This window comes from Pseudoliparis swirei, chromosome 8, assembly GCF_029220125.1.
Source record: "Pseudoliparis swirei isolate HS2019 ecotype Mariana Trench chromosome 8, NWPU_hadal_v1, whole genome shotgun sequence".
Classification (NCBI taxonomy): domain Eukaryota; kingdom Metazoa; phylum Chordata; class Actinopteri; order Perciformes; family Liparidae; genus Pseudoliparis; species Pseudoliparis swirei.
In genome coordinates, this window is record NC_079395.1 from 13,665,461 (window position 1) to 13,685,605 (window position 20,145).

Genomic DNA, 20,145 nt, shown 5'->3' on the forward strand with positions numbered 1-20,145 from the left:
CACGACTTGTAAATGCTCCAAACGTCCCTGAGTGGAAGGATTAGAGAGATGCCACTGCTACAGGCCCAGAGGAACGTCATCTAGACAGGGCCCCTTGAAAGTGAATGTCTTTCAGTTCATTGTTTTGGCTTTTACGACCGGCAACTTCAGTGACAATAATCTAAAAAGTTTCTTTAAAAGGATCCACACAAACTAAATGAGATTAATAATGTCTTTGAAAACGTTTAATATTCTTTCCTCTATAACGTAAAAAAAAGAAAACAAATAAAGAAACTCTTTAAGGTAAAGTCCAAAATGTAAACCTAATTGAACTTAATTTATTTAGCTTCAAAACAAAACAAAATGAGCTACTCTGCTTCATCAGGACTGTGCGGGTGTGGTTTGATCACATTTGATTTTGGCCTGAAACTGAATCAATCAACTGTCAGAGTTTCATTCAAGTGTTCCTGATTGGTCCACAGACGTATGAGACATCATATTCTTCCAACCTGTGGGAAAAGCAAAGATAAAAACAAAAGTACAAAAGTTGTTCGTGGGAAATAACTTAAAATGTGTTTGGCAGACAATTGTGTGTTAACATAGGACCCAATTACTAATACAGAGGCAGACTGAGAGGATCTTTCTCTCTTTAACTCAATATGTATCTAGGACCTCTTCTACAGTTATGCTTTAGCTCTCAAATCTGCAGGATGCCAATAGACACTTATAATGAAGAAACCTCTCTTTCTCTGCCAAAGGTGACGTAATCAAGGTGAATAAGGCTTTCAGTGGCCGCGCCATGCTGCCAGGATACCCTGCCAATCCTCTGAATGCTACTATGGAGATCTCCAGTCTCCGCACCAACGACTCAGGCACTTACCACTGTCAGGTTGTCATGGGTAACGAATATGAGCGAGACACTGTGCCCCTGATGGTCTCCGGTAAGTGCAGCGGCCGCTGACGGGAGATATCATTGTGAGAAAAGTTTAGTGCCGCAACTTCCTTTAGGACACATTTAAGACACAGTTGAAACGCTGCTGGACTGACAGGATCAACACAAAAAGCTTCAACGTTTCTCTAACTTAGTTGATTGTTGTGTTCATGTCAGATAGATAGTGGAAACTTGAAAACAGGAGCACTGACAACATACCTCAGCTTTTCTATTTAATTAAATATTAATAACATTGGTTCACCATATCAATATCAACATGACTGACTTAAATAATGTAGCATCCTGCTCTTTGTGCCCGTGTTGTTGTTTTAAATCTAGTTTTCCACTTGTGTATTTCTTTTAACTAAAGAGTTTGGGCTGAATCACTTTTCTGTGTGCTCTTCTGTGAAGTTTCACCTGAAACCTGCACATTGTTGGATTGATCTGTTTGTGGCCACAATAACATGTTTACTGATTACATCACACTGATTTATCTGATTTTAAATTCTGCTGAGTTGGTGTATCTCTCAAAATATTCCCCAACCATCTCATTACATGCCCCTGTGTGTACCTGTGTAGGTGTGGTTTTTCACTACCAGGCTCCTAGCACCAGATACGCCCTCTCATTCGCTGATGCCCAACGCGCCTGCCAGGAAAACTCGGCGGAGATGGCCACACCGGCCCAGCTGTGGGCAGCGCACTATGACGGCTTCGCCAGCTGTGCAGCCGGCTGGTTGGATGACCAGACCGTCCGGTGAGGAGACGCTCGATGACTTCCTTCAGTCTCATCTCCCTCGTCGCTTACTAATTGTTTAATTCATTGATTAGTCCAGGCCCGGTCCAAAAACTTAAGATGTATATTGGAACCCATGAACTAAAACAAAAGTTGTGTTTAAAGCAATAGTTGAACACATTTATTTTCTTGCGTTAGATAGGAAGATTGATACCGCTCTGTGCATATAAAGCTACCACCAGCAGCTGGTTAGCGAAGCAAGATTGACTGGAAACCGGGAGAAACTATAAGCTCTGAAGGGTCTGGTAAAGAGATGTGTGTCGTTAGACAGAGCCAGGCGGTCCCCCTGTTTCCAGTCTTTATGCTGAGCTAAGTATGGCTGCTCGTGGTTAACAACGTCTCACTCCCAACAAGCCAAATAACGCAGCTTGGTCACTGCAGCTCGGCCTTTGACAACTTTTCCCATTGAGGGGAGGTGGATGGGTCCAACAGACACAGGACTTTAGGATGCCTGTTTGTATGTGTGCCGTGCGAAAATAAATGTAAACTGTGATATGTTGTCACGTGAGTCAAGTAAACGTCAACCACATTGTTTTTATAAGCCCATAAGTGGTTATGTTGCTTAAATTTAAATACCTGGAAAGATAAAAGTTTATTTTGATAAGACGGTATGCATGTACGAGCGAGTATTATCCTGCCGTTACTGAGGATGGTCAAACTGCCGTGAGAGTGGAACAAAGACTTCATAGTTTAAAGCTGACTGACCAAGCTGCGTTGTGTGATGCATTGGTGTGAAAGTGTGTTGTGGTGGTAGAATACTATCAATATTCTCATGGAAATATTAACAAAGATATCAAAATGTCAAACTAATATTCAAAAAAATATATAAACTTACTTTGGTGATTAATCGATAATCAAAATGTGTCTATTTATATATTTTGAAGAGTGCTAATTTTAATAAATAACCTAATATTTGCTTTATTTTGTGTCCATTTATATTCTTGAACCATCTTTTGTCCAAATGAAAATTCCGTTCTTCTGTTTTGATTGCTGTTGTTTATTTGCTCCTAATTGTATTTTAATTTATTTTGATCTCTTGCCCTTTCAAAGAGATTATACTTATTCGAATGTGTTCTTCACTGACATTTATACACGAGAACAAATACTTTGGTATGTGAGCTGAAATCATGTTTCTTCAGCAGAATGTCCACACGACATTGTCACTTGTTTCCTGGGATTAGTAAAATTAGAGGTTCATTTCCATGTGTGACACCAACGTGCTTTTCTTCACAGCTATTCGGTCCAGTTGCCAGAGCTCGGCTGCTTTGGACACAAGGAGTACTCAGCTGGAGTGAGGAACTATGGGAAGAGGGACCCCAAAGAGTTGTTTGATGTGTACTGCTTTGCAAAAGAACTGGATGGTACACACACACACACACACACACACACACGCGCACCAGGACCATACTGGCGGTTCAATAAAACTGTAACTTCAAAATGCAGACGTTTCATATTGACAGATATGATCACAAACATCTTATTCAGTCCAAAAGGTTTTGTACATGACTGTAGGTTTAATGTTGGGAACACTAAACATATTGTTGATGTTTTTAGTCATGAACATGCAGCTTTATGGCATGTAGCAGTAAAACAGACTTTAGGTTATGACAATTCATGTTGATCAAAATAGCACCATGCACCATATTCTGGAAAAGGTTAACATATTTCATTCTTTTTAAAATATACCTTCAATAAAGTTAAAAGACAAAACAACTTTGTTTTGCATATACATTCGTTCTGTTTTGAGATCAGTAGGCTATGTCTTTACTATAGCAACCAGTGAGCAGTAAGTGCCACACACAGAGAACAACATAACAAAGACATGTGATTTCACCGTCCTCTCCTTTAGTACCATTATTATAATTATGATGTCATGGAGTCCCGCTAGAAATCCTTGCCTCGTGTCTCCGTCCTCCAGGTGAAGTCTTCCACTCCGCGGTCGCCGGCAGGTTGTCTCTGGCGTCGGCCTCAGACCGCTGCGTGTCCCTCGGGGGGCAGCTGGCCACCGTGGGGCAGCTTCACCTGGCCTGGAAGGCCGGCCTGGACAGCTGCGCGCCGGGCTGGTTGTCCGATGGCAGCGTGCGCTACCCGGTGACCCGGCCTCGCCCGGACTGCGGAGGGAGCCGGCCCGGAGTCCGCACCGTCGCCCCCAACACCACTGCGGACAACACCAGCGCGCTATATGACACGTACTGCTACAGAGGTACCTTTTTAATATATATTTAAAAATCACTGGCTCCAATCGTAAAGGACCACTATTTTTATTTATGGAAAAGGTGTTAACTCATTGTTGATGGATGAATACAGTGAAACATCTCAATGGTTATAATCATATGACATAATGCTTCATATCAACATTACATTTTCAATATGGAAACGTATTATGGCTGTCTCTATATCAGGTTTTTGCTATTATCATGGCCAAAACAATAGTATTGCTATACCTATAGAACATTTAAAAGAAACAAACAATTCTATCAGGAAAAAAATCATATTCATCATTAACTTTGGTTAATCTGCATTTTCTATCTATTTTGGCCAATTAATTACACTCAAAACTATAGGGAGCCGAAGAGAGACATAACTATGTATAATATGTATTACTTGAAAGGTACTATATTGACATTATATCATAATATGTGTATTATTAACATAATATCAATATTCTATGTTTTACATATTGTGGTTATCATCGATACTGACAACCTCATACATCATAATATAGCCGCCATCTCACCAGAGGGGCTGATGTTGAGTGCTATTTGTGACAAAGACGATGTCATGGGCACTGTTGAATCGTTTCTTATCCATATTGTCTATCGCATGGTCACGTATTTGTGTAGCTGCTGAATTGAGAGAGAAAAGGAGATCAGGATGTGTTGAAGTTAAGTTCATCTTGTGTTCGCTGTGTTGACTGACATTGGCTAATTTCTGAGACCAGCTGCATGAGACCCTTCAGCCATAGTGTGAACAGAAAATGTCCTCAACTTGTTTCCCAGGTAAAGTGAAGAATTCAGACTCCATCTCTCAGATCTACTCCTCCCTGTGGAAGCCCTGGAGCTACCTCGCGGGCATAAGTGATGCTGACTCCACAGGGACGGGCAGTCCGGACGTGACCACACAGCAAACCACCACCACCGGAGGTTTGACATTGGTCTACGATTAGCAGATCTATAGCCGCATGAACCAGCTGATTAACCAGAGGATCAACCATTCAATCATTAAACACAGATACAGTAAGACTGTACTTACACGAGCTATGCTTCACACATCCTGCAGGGTCCACAGATGCCGATGTTTCACCATCAAACTGGACAGGACTGGTTGACCTAGAACAGGAGGCCGTTCACAGCATTGATCCATGTAAGGCTCATTTCTAATATTGAATTGATTATTTGTATTGATCACAACATAATGTAGATGTGTGTTTATAATCCAACTGATTGTGTCCCCAGCCTCAGACCCCTGGTCCTCAGAGTCTTCAGGCTCATTTGTGACCCTCCAGCTAATCCCAGGACACCTCTTAGACTGGGGAGAGCCGTTGGAGCCGGGCCCCGACTCTGAGGAGTTCCTCCGACCGCCGGTCACCCCCACTCCCGCTGACAAGAAGGTTGGTCCTGGTTCAAGCTTTCATTTGAAATGTAACCAACAGGTGCAGCATCACTGGGCCAACTAACTTCCTTTGCATACACTTTTTTTTAAATGTTTAGGTTATCTCAAAGATTGTCAAGTCCATTTGGAAGCCCTGGAACTACTTGGCTGGGACTGGAGAGGAGGAAGGAACCCAAGGACCAAGTAGACAGGCAGGGGAGGACGAGGTGGCCATGAAACAGACAGAAGATGGGTCAAATGCATCCAGGGCAGCAACACCACGTGAGTGGATTTCTACAGTTTCTAATGTGTGAATATATATTGCCTATCAACTGCCCAAGAGAGCATCTTTGAAAAGGAGAAGACAGTTGAAAGTCATTTACAAAGAGGAAGAAGAGACTTTTGAAGGAGAAAGCAAACCATTTTAAGTTGTATTACTTTATTACTACATTAAAGATACAAACAGGTAATATAAAGGCTGATAAGGTATAATAAGGTTGGATGTCATTAATGAATGCCGTTAGAACATCGCCTTACGAAGCAATACACAAACAGTGAAGGGCCGACGGTTTGATCAACAGCATCTTATGATAACAAAAGGACTCGTTACATTGACAGAGGCCTCCTCACTCCTCAAGATGCCTTTTAGGAATTGTGACGTCCTTCAAGATGGAGCACTGAGATTGGGTCAGAAGCCGCAGGAGCAAGGCACCACATTGATAAACTAGAATGGGCACTCGGTAGAGCGCATACCTTCGCATATCACAAGATTGGGCATTGAATTATGAACATTTTGGCATTAGTTGCATGCCAATTGGACAAAAATGTATCGTGCTATGGTTAAAAAAAAAGACCAGTGTTGTCCATCTCCCGGTCAAGGCATCTGTAGAAGGTGATCACTTTAACATTGCGTCTCACTGTAACTGTCATGAACAGGTAGGAAGACAAATACTGTAGTCATCTAAAAACTTTATTGAGAATAAAACCACAAAATAAAGATTAAGAAATGCGATGATGATTTCATCAATCAAGCCGATCTCTAATATAATGTCAAAGCACAGGCAAAAGCTGAATAAGATGTCTCTTTAGCGTCCTTCTTTGATAGCGCCATGGCATACAGTTAGGAGTGGGATACTGTCCTATGCATGCAGATAAATCATGTCTCTATTGAGCTGGATGCTCACTATTACCACTGAGGCATCTCATACTGCAATTACAACAGAAACTGGACGGTGGTTACTTTGATATGATAGATAGATAGAGATAGATAGATATATACTTCATTAATCTCCAAGGGGAAATTTGTCATAGCAGTAGCAGCACCAATAATCCCATGAATACGCCGTTATATTGGTCTGAATGTTGTGTGTTTTAAACAAGCACCTTCTGCTGATAGGCAGTGAGTATTTAAATGTTTGTCATTGTTTATCCATCCTAGTGTTCTGTGGTAAAAAATATCTCTGTGACAATAATGTCAGCATACCATATAGGGAAATATTCAGACCCTTATTTTAATATCCACAGAGGTTTGCTTGGTCCTGATCATATATTGAAGTGTTGGTAAATACAGCTGACGGACAGCTCAGATGTCTTAGAAGTGTTTGTTTTGTCTCCCTTGGCAAAGCAGAGCGAATCCACAAGATGATTTGTGCTTTGTTAGTCACGCTTGGCTTTGCCTTTCGCAATATTCTCTCTGTGTGTGCAATATCTGGACTCCTGACTTCACTCGTTCTTTCCTTTTTTTATTGGTTGTGTACCCTCTGCAGGTTTGTTTTCTTTGGGAAGTTCATGGTTCAGCAGCTCCTCAGGGGAAAGCTCCTCACCAGTCAGTGAAGACGCTCCCACTCGTCTGGCATCTACTTTCGCCGCCTCCAGTAGCTCCATGACTACTGAGAGCACCAAGAGCCGGGAGACTTCAGATACACACATGTCCACCGTCTCCAGCTTTGCACCCGGAACCACCTCATCCAAAATGGAAACCTGGATCCGTGTTGAATCATCAACCACGACCCAGCCGGGTGACAAGAGGGAGGAGACGGTAACCACCAGAGGCAGCGGTAGAGGAGGCAGAGGCAGGGGGAAGAAGAACAGAGGGGAGGACAGGAGCAGGGGAGAAGAGAAGGGGAGAGGAGAGGATAAAGGGAAAGGAGAAGAAGAGGGGAGTGGAGAAATCACTGGCGCGGAAGCAAAAGGGGAGATACAAGTTGCACGAAGACCAGTTGGAACAAGCAAACCAAGAGAAAGGTCCAGAGAACGATCTAGAGACAGAGGTCACAGGAAGGGGCAGTCCACCACGACCACGACGACCACGTCTACCACGACTACCGCGAGTCCGCTGGAGCTCACTGAGATGACCACAACTAGGTCGGAAAGCGCTGACTCATCGACATCTGAGTGCCTGTCCTCTTCACCAGCAAACATCCAAACCCCATCAAGCTCACCAGATCCATCGCCCTCCTCACCTCTATCATCTGTGTCCTCTGTTGCTGCGTCACCATCTCCCACCTCCTCCCAACCACCACCATCTCAATTCCTGTTTGAATCCCCATCCCTGTCTAGTCCATCTTCCTCTTCCACATCCCCGTCTAGTCCATCTTCCTCTTCCCCATCTCCATCTAGTCCATCTTCCTCTTCCCCATCCCCGTCTAGTCCATCTTCCTCTTCCCCATCCCCGTCTAGTCCATCTTCCTCTTCCCCATCCCCATCTAGTCCATCTTCCTCTTCCCCATCTAGTCCATCTTCCTCTTCCCCATCCCCGTCTAGTCCATCTTCCTCTTCCCCATCCCCGTCTAGTCCATCTTCCTCTTCCCCAACCCCATCTAGTCCATCTTCCTCTTCCCCATCCCCGTCTAGTCCATCTTCCTCTTCCCCATCTCCATCTAGTCCATCTTCCTCTTCCCCATCCCCGTCTAGTCCATCTTCCTCTTCCCCATCTCCATCTAGTCCATCTTCCTCTTCCCCATCCCCATCTAGTCCATCTTCCTCTTCCCCATCCCCGTCTAGTCCATCTTCCTCTTCCCCATCTCCATCTAGTCCATCTTCCTCTTCCCCATCCCCGTCTAGTCCATCTTCCTCTTCCCCATCCCCATCTAGTCCATCTTCCTCTTCCCCATCCCCGTCTAGTCCATCTTCCTCTTCCCCATCCCCATCTAGTCCATCTTCCTCTTCCCCATCCCCGTCGAGTCCATCTTCCTCTTCCCCATCCCCGTCTAGTCCATCTTCCTCTTCCCCATCCCCATCTAGACCATCTTCCTCTTCCCCATCCCCGTCTAGTCCATCTTCCTCTTCCCCGTCTAGTCCATCTTCCTCTTCCCCCTCTCCATCCACTTCCTCACCGTCATCTAATTCCCAAACCACATCCTTCTCAACCTCACCATCACCCCCCCTCCTTCCCTATTCCCCATTTCAAACTGCCGGATCAGGAGACCCGTCTCCATCTCCTCACTCAGACATCCAGGAGAGCTCCACTAAGACCCTGACATCATCCCACTGGATCCCAGTGGAGAAAGCAGCTCTGAACAGCTCTCTGGATCATCCTCCATTACCCCCAGACGTGGAAGAGCCTGCTTGGTCTCACACTGTGGGGTCAGGGGCTCTGTTACCTGGCAACATGGAAGAGGAGAGCAGCAGAGGGGGGGTCAACATCAGCACCATAACTCTCAGCCCAGCCGGTGAGCATTGAATGCCTGTTTGTAGATGTTTTGTCATCCATGTATCCGCATACCCATTGAAATGAATTGATATTTTTCGACAAAAAATACTATTTTGATTTGAAACTCAAGTTCATTCAGAACATTTAACTTAGTCAATAGCTAACGGTAGCTCAGGCTACAGTGTACCTCAGGCAGACGGTCTGCTGCGGGTCAGCAGGAGGTAGTTGGTCCCCTGCCTACGCAAATATATTCAAACATTTATTTTCTCAAATTTGCTTTGCTGCCAATATGAATAGTTTTGATGCAAAATATTCACAGCCGCGGATTTTGCATTTTCGTGTTTATTCATCACAGCCCCCGTGTGTAGAGATGAATTGATTGTGTGACTGTTTGTGTTTCTTGCTCGCTCACACTTGCGTGCGTCAATGTGCCGACATGTCTCAGGAATTACTCTATAAATTCAGGGTTATCATAGATGATAAGAAATGAAGGCAGATGAAAATAAGACCAACATTGTAAATATCTAAGTATCCTTTTCATTTCCTCCCCTGACTTTGTCACTGGCAAATATATTCCAAGAACTATGTTTATTCCCTTAGCTACACACCTGTTATTCCCACTAGAGGCAGAGACCACATCCCCGCCGCCACACAATCTGTTGATTAAGTCTGCAGCTCTGTATTTCTAAGTGAAGCTCCTGGCCGGCCATCTGGTTGACTTGTTGCTTGATGATGAGCGCTCACACAGGGAACACCCTATCACCTGGCGACCGTCATCCGATCATACATTTTTTTCATGGTGATTTATTTTCCTACCTTTGAAAGCGGCTCACGTCTGTGGCAGACGTGTGAGGAGTCTGAGGGTGGAGCACAGGTGTATTCTGTATCGACGAGAAGCTGAGGGCAACCATCTGGGCTGCTGGAGTACAGTATGAGGGTTGATTGATTGACCCTGGAGTCATGCAGGCAGAAGGCCATAAACACACTAAGACACGTTGATATCAGAAGAAGTGGGATGAGGCGCTCCAACCAGAATAGTGGCTTCCATCTATCTCTCTCTCTCTTCTTCTCTCTCTCACACACACACACACACTCACACACATTCATTCATCTCCAGTTCAGTCCCTTGTGGTTGTATCTCATGGTGGTGGTCCGTATTCTCTCTCCTGACTGGATCACGGAGCACTTTATCAGTCAGTTAAATCAATGAGGAGGGAACACCCCCGGCTCCGGCTGGATTCAAGGACTTTCAGTAGCAAAATAAATTGATCAAAACCCAAACAATCACATTCAGACACGAGGATTCAGCACACGATGCAGTCACCGTTCCAACCTTATCTGATTCTTTTTTAACAGATTTGTATCACACTAGCTTTTTTTTTACACTTGAATTGCAGATGGTTTCTTGTTTCTGGCTTCCTTCTTGTGCTTCTCTGGACTCACAGAAATGCCAAAATTATTTTACTCATATAAATCAGATTTCCACTTTATTACTCGAAGCAAAGGCTTTGTGTGAGGTGTGCATTACTACTTTGAGGTATCCCAACGTGGCCTCTACCACGCATTGTCCCCCTCCTGTGCTATTTCTGTAAACGTATTCGTTGGATGTTGCTGTTGCCAGCTTATTGTCGTTGTTTGTCCGCGGTATCGGCCGCTGTGCAAACGAGGGACAGTCCACTCCGTCAACTCCTTCTACCGACTTCTATTGATTTTTCTGCACCACTCGCTTTAATGAACGGCCAATCGCACAGAGTTTATCTTTCACACAAACACGGGTACACACACACACACACACACATGCTGTCGTAAATCTGCTTCTCATAACAGTTGGTGTGTGTCAAGGCGTATGACCTTGACTGACGCACAGCGAGCATTTACACTTTGGTCTGGACTGATGTACATGAAATGAAAAGCACGGCTGGTTTTAGCACCTCACTTCAGCAGAATACAAACCCCGAGCAGGGGATTGACGAGCAAAACTCAACATAAATCTATGGACGTTATTGACAAATCGAGCTCTTTTGATTAAAAAAACCCTCAATCTTTATGATTTTTTAAAATGTGTTATCCTTGAATATTCATTCTGCCCAACACAGCCACCGGTATCATGGTCATTCAGAGCATGGGAGCTTTAGATTTCTGCCTCTGGGTAGTTATTGGACAGGATCAGACTCAAGGCTAATCACTGCCAGATTTCCGCTCACCGTACTGTGTAAACACAAACCTACTCACATACACACTGTCAACCTCACACTCCGCCCCCTTCTAAGCAGTCCTCAGTGTCAGAGAGAGCTGGCAGAACAAAGACTCCCACAGCCAAGCTTATGCGGCCGGGATGAACGAGTGGTGGTTTTCAAAGACCTTAAGTTGCTATAATGAGCGGCTCAGGGGAGAAACACGTGGTAGTGTGTCAATTGATATGGAAATGTGTAATTGTGGAAGGAGACCACACATGCACACATTTAGTTTGTGAATAGCAGGACTGGTCAGCGGGAGGTCTGCTCGTTTCTGTTGAGGATGGCTAATGTCTGAAGTTCTCACGCTGCCCACTACGCTCGGCGGAGTGAGGCAAAGCCTCGCTTTCCATATGGTAACCATGACAACTGTGGCTGTGAGGGGACAGCGAGGTTAAGGCTCTCTGGCTTCTGATCCCTTTGAAAACACAAAGAGTGTGAAATGGATACGCCTGTGTTATAACCGCTGGTTTGGGCCAAGCTACAATGGTGGAACTTAGGCTGGCATATGCTTTTTATTTAATTTGTATTCAAAATCCTAGAAGTGGGAAGGAAAATTGTGTTAAAGCCGATCCAACTTTAGAAGATCACCATGGAAATAGATATTTCAGCTTTATTCAGCTTGTGAGCTCAGCTACATGTTTTGTCCTCGGCCAAAATAAATTACATTCCCACAAAGGAAAAGCATTCTCCTGTACAGCATCACTAATAAGCTCATTTGTTTTAATGCCCCCCCTCCACCCGTCTGTCTCTTGTAGACGAGGTGGAGCCCTGCGTGACAAACCCATGTCTGCATGGAGGAAAGTGCCTTCCGCAGGGAACGGGCTTCAGCTGCTACTGCCCACAAGGATACACTGGAGAGAACTGTGAGATTGGTGAGTGATGCTTACACACACATTCACACACATCTCACACCGGCACACATACAGGCATACCAGTAACCACACATTGCCATGATAACATCAGCCCTGCCTTAGTATGTTGACGTAAAGCTCTCCAATAGTCTATTGGCAGGTCAAAGGTCGAGCTTTACATCTCATCGAGGGAGAACAGACCTTTGACTGTAGGGAGATAGTATTGGCCCCTCAAGGTCAAAGTATTGGTAGTTTTCACTGCCAAGGTTTTTATTTTATAACTAACTTCCTGTTGTACGGTGTCTGTTGCCAGTCAGTTGAATTATTTAGCTGATTTTATTTCTTGTCCCTCATGAAAAAAACTAAATGTTAAGAATATTTACCAAACTAAATAAATAGCTCTTCGCCCGGACAAACTTTCCATTCATCGAATTTGATATGTTGCTGTCAGAAGGAGCAACTAGCAGCAGAGAAGATACAACATGTGCAGTTACACCGACGACTGAGAGGCGCTGATCCCTGTTGTTTGTGGTCACCCTTTTGGAGGTGAGAGATAAGATACATTCGACTACAGGACGTCGGGGCCAGCTGACACAAAACCAATTGTGACCTCCATGAACCGCAAGACAAAGACTGACAGAATCTAGATTCAAATTATTCCTGATCAATTATTCTTTATCAACATGCAATTTCCTCCCTCCGTCTGTCTGTGTGCTGACTCCCCATTGTTCTTCCTATCTGTTTGGTTGCGGCACAGCATGGTCACGTCTGAATTATGTTTGTGCATAGAGGTGTCACTCTGGGTGATGGGATGAGATGTGACTTCAAGGTGAGAATGAAACCCTCTCAGATGACCATCTGACACGGTGGTCATTGGGTACACCTCCAAACTTGACCACAAACGGATGCATATGACGCCTAAAATTGCCGGCTTTAAGCTGAACAACAAGATATTATGGGTGCCAACAGCATATTAAAGAAAACAGATATCACGGTTGGCTTATTATAGCTGGAGTGGAAAATATATTGTATAGTCTGAAAACACATCACGTCTCATCTCAACTCAGCATCTCAACTACCTGCTGCCTCATGAGCCTCTTGCACTGCTTTGCCTTTTAATAATGTAGAGCCAGAGAGGAGAGAGAGCAACATGTGTGTCCCGGTTTTAACACCAGAAGATGGTGTTTCTACATTTTTTTTTCAATAAATTGCCCAACAGTGGACCTACTGCAATCAATTTGAGTTATACCACATCACAAGCAGCGCAGTGTCATCAATGAATCACAGAGACTGCAGGGAAACTAAGACTCAAACAACTCCACACACAGACTGTCATCCTATTTATAACGCTATTTCTTCTTTAAATCATTTCCCCTGATCTGATAATGTACTTATTTCTTCTAACAAGACTCAGGAGGGTGCTTGTAAGGCATTTTTAAGAGAATCAATTGTTTATTGTTAGTCGTGGTATTCATACAGGGACGATTCTAAATGTCTTTTAAAAAATCATGCCAATATTCTTCCCATAATCCTGCAAACAAAACAAACAAAAAAGATGAAAGCATGACCTCTTGGTGGAACACACAGTAACATATTCATTTTTGCAGAATCCATATTATAAAAATAATGTGACATGAGAGGTCAAGAAGCTAAAAGCTTACGGACCCTTTCCTCTACTTCCTCTAAACAAACAATAACAAAATACAAAACTAAGCTAACGAATATATGTAGAAATCTAAATGTTTATATCCTGTCTAAATATTCTTTTTATTTTTACCTTTAACTTTTAACAGTGTTTGTTAACAGCTTCTTATTTACTGAGTGCCAAGTTGTATCTGTTCAGTGTCGCGTGAAGATGGACGGATGGGCGAACACACAATGGAGCAGCTGATGTGTGGCTATGCTGGAGGGCTTTGTTATGGATCTGCAGAATGTGCAGTATTATGTCTCTGAGGAGATTCTGCTCTGCATAATGGAGGAGAGGCACGAGGGGATCAGACTTTTATTTTAACAAAGAGCAGGACTGATTTTAATGGGGAGAGTTGGAGGTGTTTGTTTAGCTATGAAGTAAGACATTGAGAAGTCATTCAAGGGCGTCATTAGCTTTTTCATATTTATAATAAGAATTTTATACTGAGATGCTAGGTTGTGGTAATATACAAACCATTTAACATTTGTTTTATGACAAGTTTGAAGCCTGAGGCAATTTCCTGTTCTATGTAATGTATTCCATGACTTGGCAGGATATTCAAACATGTGTGATTTTCAGATTAATTTTCTCTTGTGGTTTTAAATTCACAATTTGAATTGAGTTCTACCCACATGGTTTTATTTAATCTCTAATAAATTAAGTTGGTTCATCTAAGTTTAAAACCACAAATCTTGTAATGAAGTTGGAACAGCTTCATTGTATTTGGTAAATAGATATTTTATTTAAGACCAAATTGCGATTGTCATAGTGTCATTCCTCGACGGCAAAAGTGGGACTTTTAAAATTATACACAGAGTGATTTAAACCAATGAACCAAGCAGTGAGGGAAGATGACTTCTTCAGCGAGGAAAGAGGAACACTCTGTGGCTTCTTATGCTCTTAAATCGCTTTTATCTCACGGACAAACAACATTGTTTGATCAATTGCTCAACTTCAGGCCTGTTGAGAGAAAATACATGTGCATTAACCTCTGGGTTCAGCTCTAAAGAAAGCCTGAGCTACCACATGAAAATAAATGACAAATCCAGCCTTATTGCAACCGACCCTCAGCGCGTCTCGTCACAACACTCTGAAACAGACATGTCATGAAGGTCATTCGAGTTCGATCTGTCTGACTGTAGCTCTCTACAGCCACTGACTACATAACACAGATGGGAGGAGCTTTCTTTTTGCTCTAATGCTGTTTTTAATATATTTCTGCCGTCCCAGTGTATATATATATATATATATATATATATATATATATATATATATATATATATATATTAGTGCTGTGAAAAATAACGCGTTAACTCAGTTAATTCAATTACAGGTTTAACTATTTTTTTTTTTTAACGCATTTAACGCATGCGCAGAATGAGCTTCCAATCTGTCTGTTGTTGGTCGTCGGGACGAAAAAAAAGTCACTTGCAAAATGAGCTTCCAATACACCACTTCAATCTGAACTCTGTCCGCTCTCATGCAGACGGTCTGTTCATCGGTAATGATCCTTCCGCAGGTTCACCTCCGGAAACCTTGTTACGACTTTTACTTCCTGTAGATCAGGGTCTCAACACGTCGATCGCGACCTGCCAGTCGATCGCGGCGTAGTGTTGGTAGATCGCATGACATTAAAGAGATTGGCCCGCCCCCTGACATGTTCTCTAGAGCACGTCTTTGTTCTTTTATTAAACTAAACGTCTGTTGTTGATCGTATCTCCACAGCAGCATGTCATTTCTGTCTCTTCGCGTTGCGTTAACACTTATCGATCTCCGTCTCGCGCACCACAGAGCTCCGTGCGCGCGCATCGGGACCGAGCAAAAAAAAAGTCACTTGTCAATCTGTCCACCTGTCCGTGTCCGGGCCGGTGAGGTTTCAGCTTTGCAGCGGTGTCCCCGCCGTCCCTTTCATCACGGCCCAGTTCATGAAGAAAACCCACACAGTCAGTTTGCCTCAGCAGCTGCTAGAGGAAGACTAGAGGCCTTTAGATTGTATCATGGTGGAGTTAATGGTTGACAAACAAGAGAAAAATGTTCTGTTTAACCCTCCTGTTATCTTTACATTTACTAACATATTTTACCCTCGGGGTCAATTTGACCCCAGCAATTAAAACCTCCAGAAAATTATTAGAATTAATATTGCTTCCCAAGTTTAAGTGTGAGGTACTTTTTGTTTGTTTGTTGACTACCTAAATAGCCCTTTAAATAAATAAAAAAGTTGATATTTCTTATGTTTGACACAGTGAAAAACAGCCTGGGGTCAAATTGACCCCAAAGAACACCGACATTAAACATTGAATGGGGTCAAATTGACCCGAAAGGTAACAGGAGGGTTAAACATTCTGTTTAGGATGAAGTTGTATTAATGTTCCATATGGAAGAAAACTGCTAAATAACTGCTGAGTTGCAGCACCATTGTATAGAAGAATGTATAAATGTATATATCCGTCTTTTGTCATAAATCTCTATGTTCTCACAAAATATACCGAGAATATCGGTAATATGTGATTATCCATCCATCCATCCATTCTCATCCGCTTATTCCGGGGTCGGGTCGCGGGGGCAGCAGACCCAGCAGGTTGACCCAGACTTCCCTCTCGCCCGCGACACTTTCCAGCTCAATCTGGGGGATCCCGAGGCGTTCCCAGGCCAGCCGGGAGATATAATCTCTCCAGCGTGTCCTGGGTCTTCCCATGATTAATCCACAAAAACCTGTGATTAACCCGATTACAATTTTTAATCGTTTCACAGCCCTAATATATATATATATATATATATATATATATATATATATATATATATATATATATAGTTAACAGTAATTTTTTTTTTTTAAACAGTGGTGAAAGAACATTGCATGCCCCCTCTTTACAATGATAAAGTGATACTCCATTGATGTGAGGAGATGGTCCTTTTTCTTGCTTTTCCCCCAAAATGATTTGACAGCACTGTAGCACAGCAGCCCTGGAGTTGGCATACATTGTTGTTTCTCCTGCATTGTGGATGGCTGCCAACATGGGGGCTCAAACCTCAGGTGTGTCCTCTCTGCAGACGAGTCCACCGAATGTTTTACTGCTGTCAAGGAAAAGCAATGCACAGTACCATTTATCCATCATGCAGCTGTTTTGTAGAAGGAGACAGTGGACAAAAGAAGAGATTAGACATACATCAAGTCAGCCTTACACTCTTTACTGTAAAGGGATGTAATAACACTTGAAGTGCTTTTAGAGTGTCTTCCCCAGTGAGTGAATGAGGACAAATTAGGATTGTAAAAGGGATTAGATTCTGTATTCTCATCACAAGCTGTTTGAATTACATACTTTACTCAACAAAATGGACAATTTCACTGTTCAAAGGACTAAGGACCTGCTCATGTGGTGTCTATATGTGAATGGAAGCAAACAGCCAGAGTGTTTCTCTCTTTATGAACAACATGATCAGCAGAATACATCGTTTTATTTTGAACTCTAATAGTTTTTTTTCCTCTTCACAGATGTTGATGACTGCCAGTCCGAGCCGTGTGAAAATGGAGGCACTTGCGTCGACAAGATCGACTCGTTCCTCTGCCTTTGCCTGCCCAGCTACGGAGGAGACGCCTGCGAGAAAGGTGAGAACGAGAATACCGCATCAGAAAATTCAGCACATTGTTATGCAGCCGCAGCTGTGAACTTGTTAGGATTCCCGGTCACCGGTAAAATGTTTGTTGCAAACCGTGCTGGTGAAAATTGTCTTGATCAGTATGCGGCGTCTCTGTTACATCTGTTTGTCATAACACAATGTCACAAAGATGCATCTGTCAGTACGTGTGTGTCACAGGCCAGCAGGGCCACAGATACTGATGGAACTCTGCAGGTGCAACACACTCTGCTTTCCAAGCATGTCTGAGGCTTTACTGCAATAGTAAGACTTATTTTGTGATTGGAGATGATTGTTGTACCTGCATAATCTTTTGTATGTGGAGTTTTCTTGCTTCCCTTAAATGGACCAAATGGAAGTAAGCAAAGCCAACTTTAATGATATAGCACAAAACAAAAGATAACAAGTACTTTGTCAAATTAATAAAATGGAAAGAAGGGAGGTAACAAAAAGACAAAAAAGAAAATATATAAAAAAATGAGCACGAAATATTAATGTGCAAAATCAAGACAAAGCCAAAGAAAATAAATGGATTTTAGGATGCTATTTAAAGTTTGACATTTTGTGTACCACGCTTATTCGCGGCCTTGATGAGTTGCCAAGATATGAGGTGTTTATCAGTGAGCTTTAAGGAGGTGTCCTTTGGACAGGGCTGGCTGTTTCCCCCCGTAGCAGTTCAAAGCTAACTAAAGTAAAACGCTAAGTAGATACAGGTCATAGCTAAGCAGAGAAAAAGAGGCAGGGAAACAAGCAGGCGGGTGGCTTTGTTTGCTAAATATAAATCAGGTTAAGCTCTAAAATTGATGCAGGTAATCTGATATGAAAATAGGTAAATCAGGATTAATGTGCGCAAATCAAAGAGGCCTTTGGCAGCAGCCGACGTGGTGCGCCCGGCAGCAAGAAAGATGCAACGTAGTTTCATGAGCATGAGGCAAGACTCACATGTCAGTGTGGCGACTTTATTCACCCGCCACAGCCCACACTTCATAAGCACTTCATCAGCTCATCATTTCATCCTCTCCAGCTCCAGATTGGCTCTCCTCGTGTGGTCGTGTGGGGTTGTGTGTGTGTGTGTGTGTGTGTGTGTGTGTGTGTGTGTGTGTGTGTGTGTGTGCCATGTACGAGTAGTAATGAGGATGAATGAATATCTAACCTTATCTGTTGTAAATGAATCCACTGGCTTTGATGTTATTAATGAATGATAATAGTGCAATGAGAGGGCAACTTGAGTTGTGAATTGCATCTCAAGATTGTAGAGTCGTATATTTTTGTCTTTATTTTGTATGAAACGCTTGTTAAAAAAGCTTCTTCTCTCCTTTTATCTTATACAGACCATTTTATCTCACTTTGTGTTCCTGCTCTATTATTACACTTTTACGTGCTCTTCGAGAAATGATCTTCGCTCCTCTCATACGTTTTCTATTTGCTCTTCATCTTTTCAGATGTAGAAGGGTGCGAGCACGGTTGGAGAAAGTTCCACGGCCACTGCTACAGGTATAAATGATGAGAAACGGTCTCTGTGGTTAAAATAAATATATTTAACTGCAACCACAGGTGCCTCATCTGTCTGCATTACTCGTGATATACTTACCACAGCGCTCTGTATCATTTCAACTTGTCTGGCTGCAGAATGTATGAAATATGTACTTTCATATCCACTCTGACTGTCACACAGGTACTTCACACACAGACACACCTGGGAGGATGCAGAGAAGGACTGCAGAGAGCACAGCGCCCACCTCAGTAGCGTCGTCTCAGCCACTGAGCAGGAGTTTATCAATGGTATGTGTGGATTCATGCCATAAACAACCTACAGTTTTGTAATACATCAAATATGCTATATTCAATCCATTTCTAATGGATGAAGCCTTGGCCTGGAGGAGGGGTCATCAGGTGGTCCCCAACCTTCTTAGAGTGTTTCAACCCTTAACCACAACGCTCTCCAGTTGGCGGGTCAGCAGTGATTGGCCAAGTCACTGCCCCCCTCCTCCAGGCTTCCAGCTAGTGTCCTCTCTCTTATGCCAGAGCCAACAGGAGGCTCTCTCTGCCGCTTCTCCCAACCTACGAACAATACACATGAGACGCTTGAGATACAAAATGTTTATATGTTCAGAAAAAATATGAAATTAAATAAACTTTTAGCATACATCTTGTATAACAAAGAAGTGTTATGCATACACATGAAAGAGAAAACAGGATAAACAGTCAAAGTAAATGTTACTTATAGTCTTCCTGATTTGTTACTTTGACGTCTGATGCCGGCAGAGCATGAGAGACAAAGCAAGACGAGGAAGGAAGTCACAACTTGAACGAACCAGTACTGAAATAATATACGACAAAGATGGTGGAATAAATAAAAAGGACAAGAAAACATATCAGTGTATGAACGGATGTCTTTTACAGGTCTGGGTCATGACAATGCCTGGATCGGTCTGAATGACCGCACGGTGGAGGAAGACTTCCAGTGGACCGACAGCAACGATCTGGTCAGTGATCCCTTTTGAATTGTGCTGCTACGAGAGAATCTTCAAATCCATTTTTAGGGCCCCTTCAAATCTTTTGTTAGTATTAAAAATATATATTATTAGTGATTAAAAGTAAAAAATGTGGTGGAACTCAACCCTTTTCATTTTCTTGTGAGAAATAAACGTGATGTGAAAACTCTTAAATGCCTTTCAGTATTTATTGAGCAACCACATCATTCAGTTGAATGGATGGAGCTCTACCCCCGAGAAAAGGTTGAACAGGGTCGAGATGCATATGCGTTTTGTGAGGCCTGGATGAG

At 42.9% G+C, this 20,145-nt stretch overlaps 1 protein-coding gene across 1 annotated transcript in view; it reads left to right on the forward strand.

Annotated features, from left to right (window-relative positions):
• Nucleotides 1-20,145, forward strand: part of LOC130198079 (neurocan core protein-like) — a 28,477-nt gene that overhangs the window by 4,456 nt on the left and 3,876 nt on the right. The window contains exons 3-17 of the mRNA XM_056421144.1: nt 738-920; nt 1,490-1,664; nt 2,937-3,064; nt 3,622-3,906; nt 4,703-4,846; nt 4,983-5,066; nt 5,159-5,313; nt 5,414-5,576; nt 7,061-7,846; nt 8,573-8,965; nt 11,939-12,055; nt 17,218-17,331; nt 18,803-18,854; nt 19,036-19,142; nt 19,764-19,846. Of these exons, the coding sequence (XP_056277119.1) occupies nt 738-920; nt 1,490-1,664; nt 2,937-3,064; nt 3,622-3,906; nt 4,703-4,846; nt 4,983-5,066; nt 5,159-5,313; nt 5,414-5,576; nt 7,061-7,846; nt 8,573-8,965; nt 11,939-12,055; nt 17,218-17,331; nt 18,803-18,854; nt 19,036-19,142; nt 19,764-19,846 (2,969 nt within the window). The remainder of the gene's footprint in view (nt 1-737; nt 921-1,489; nt 1,665-2,936; nt 3,065-3,621; nt 3,907-4,702; nt 4,847-4,982; nt 5,067-5,158; nt 5,314-5,413; nt 5,577-7,060; nt 7,847-8,572; nt 8,966-11,938; nt 12,056-17,217; nt 17,332-18,802; nt 18,855-19,035; nt 19,143-19,763; nt 19,847-20,145) is intronic.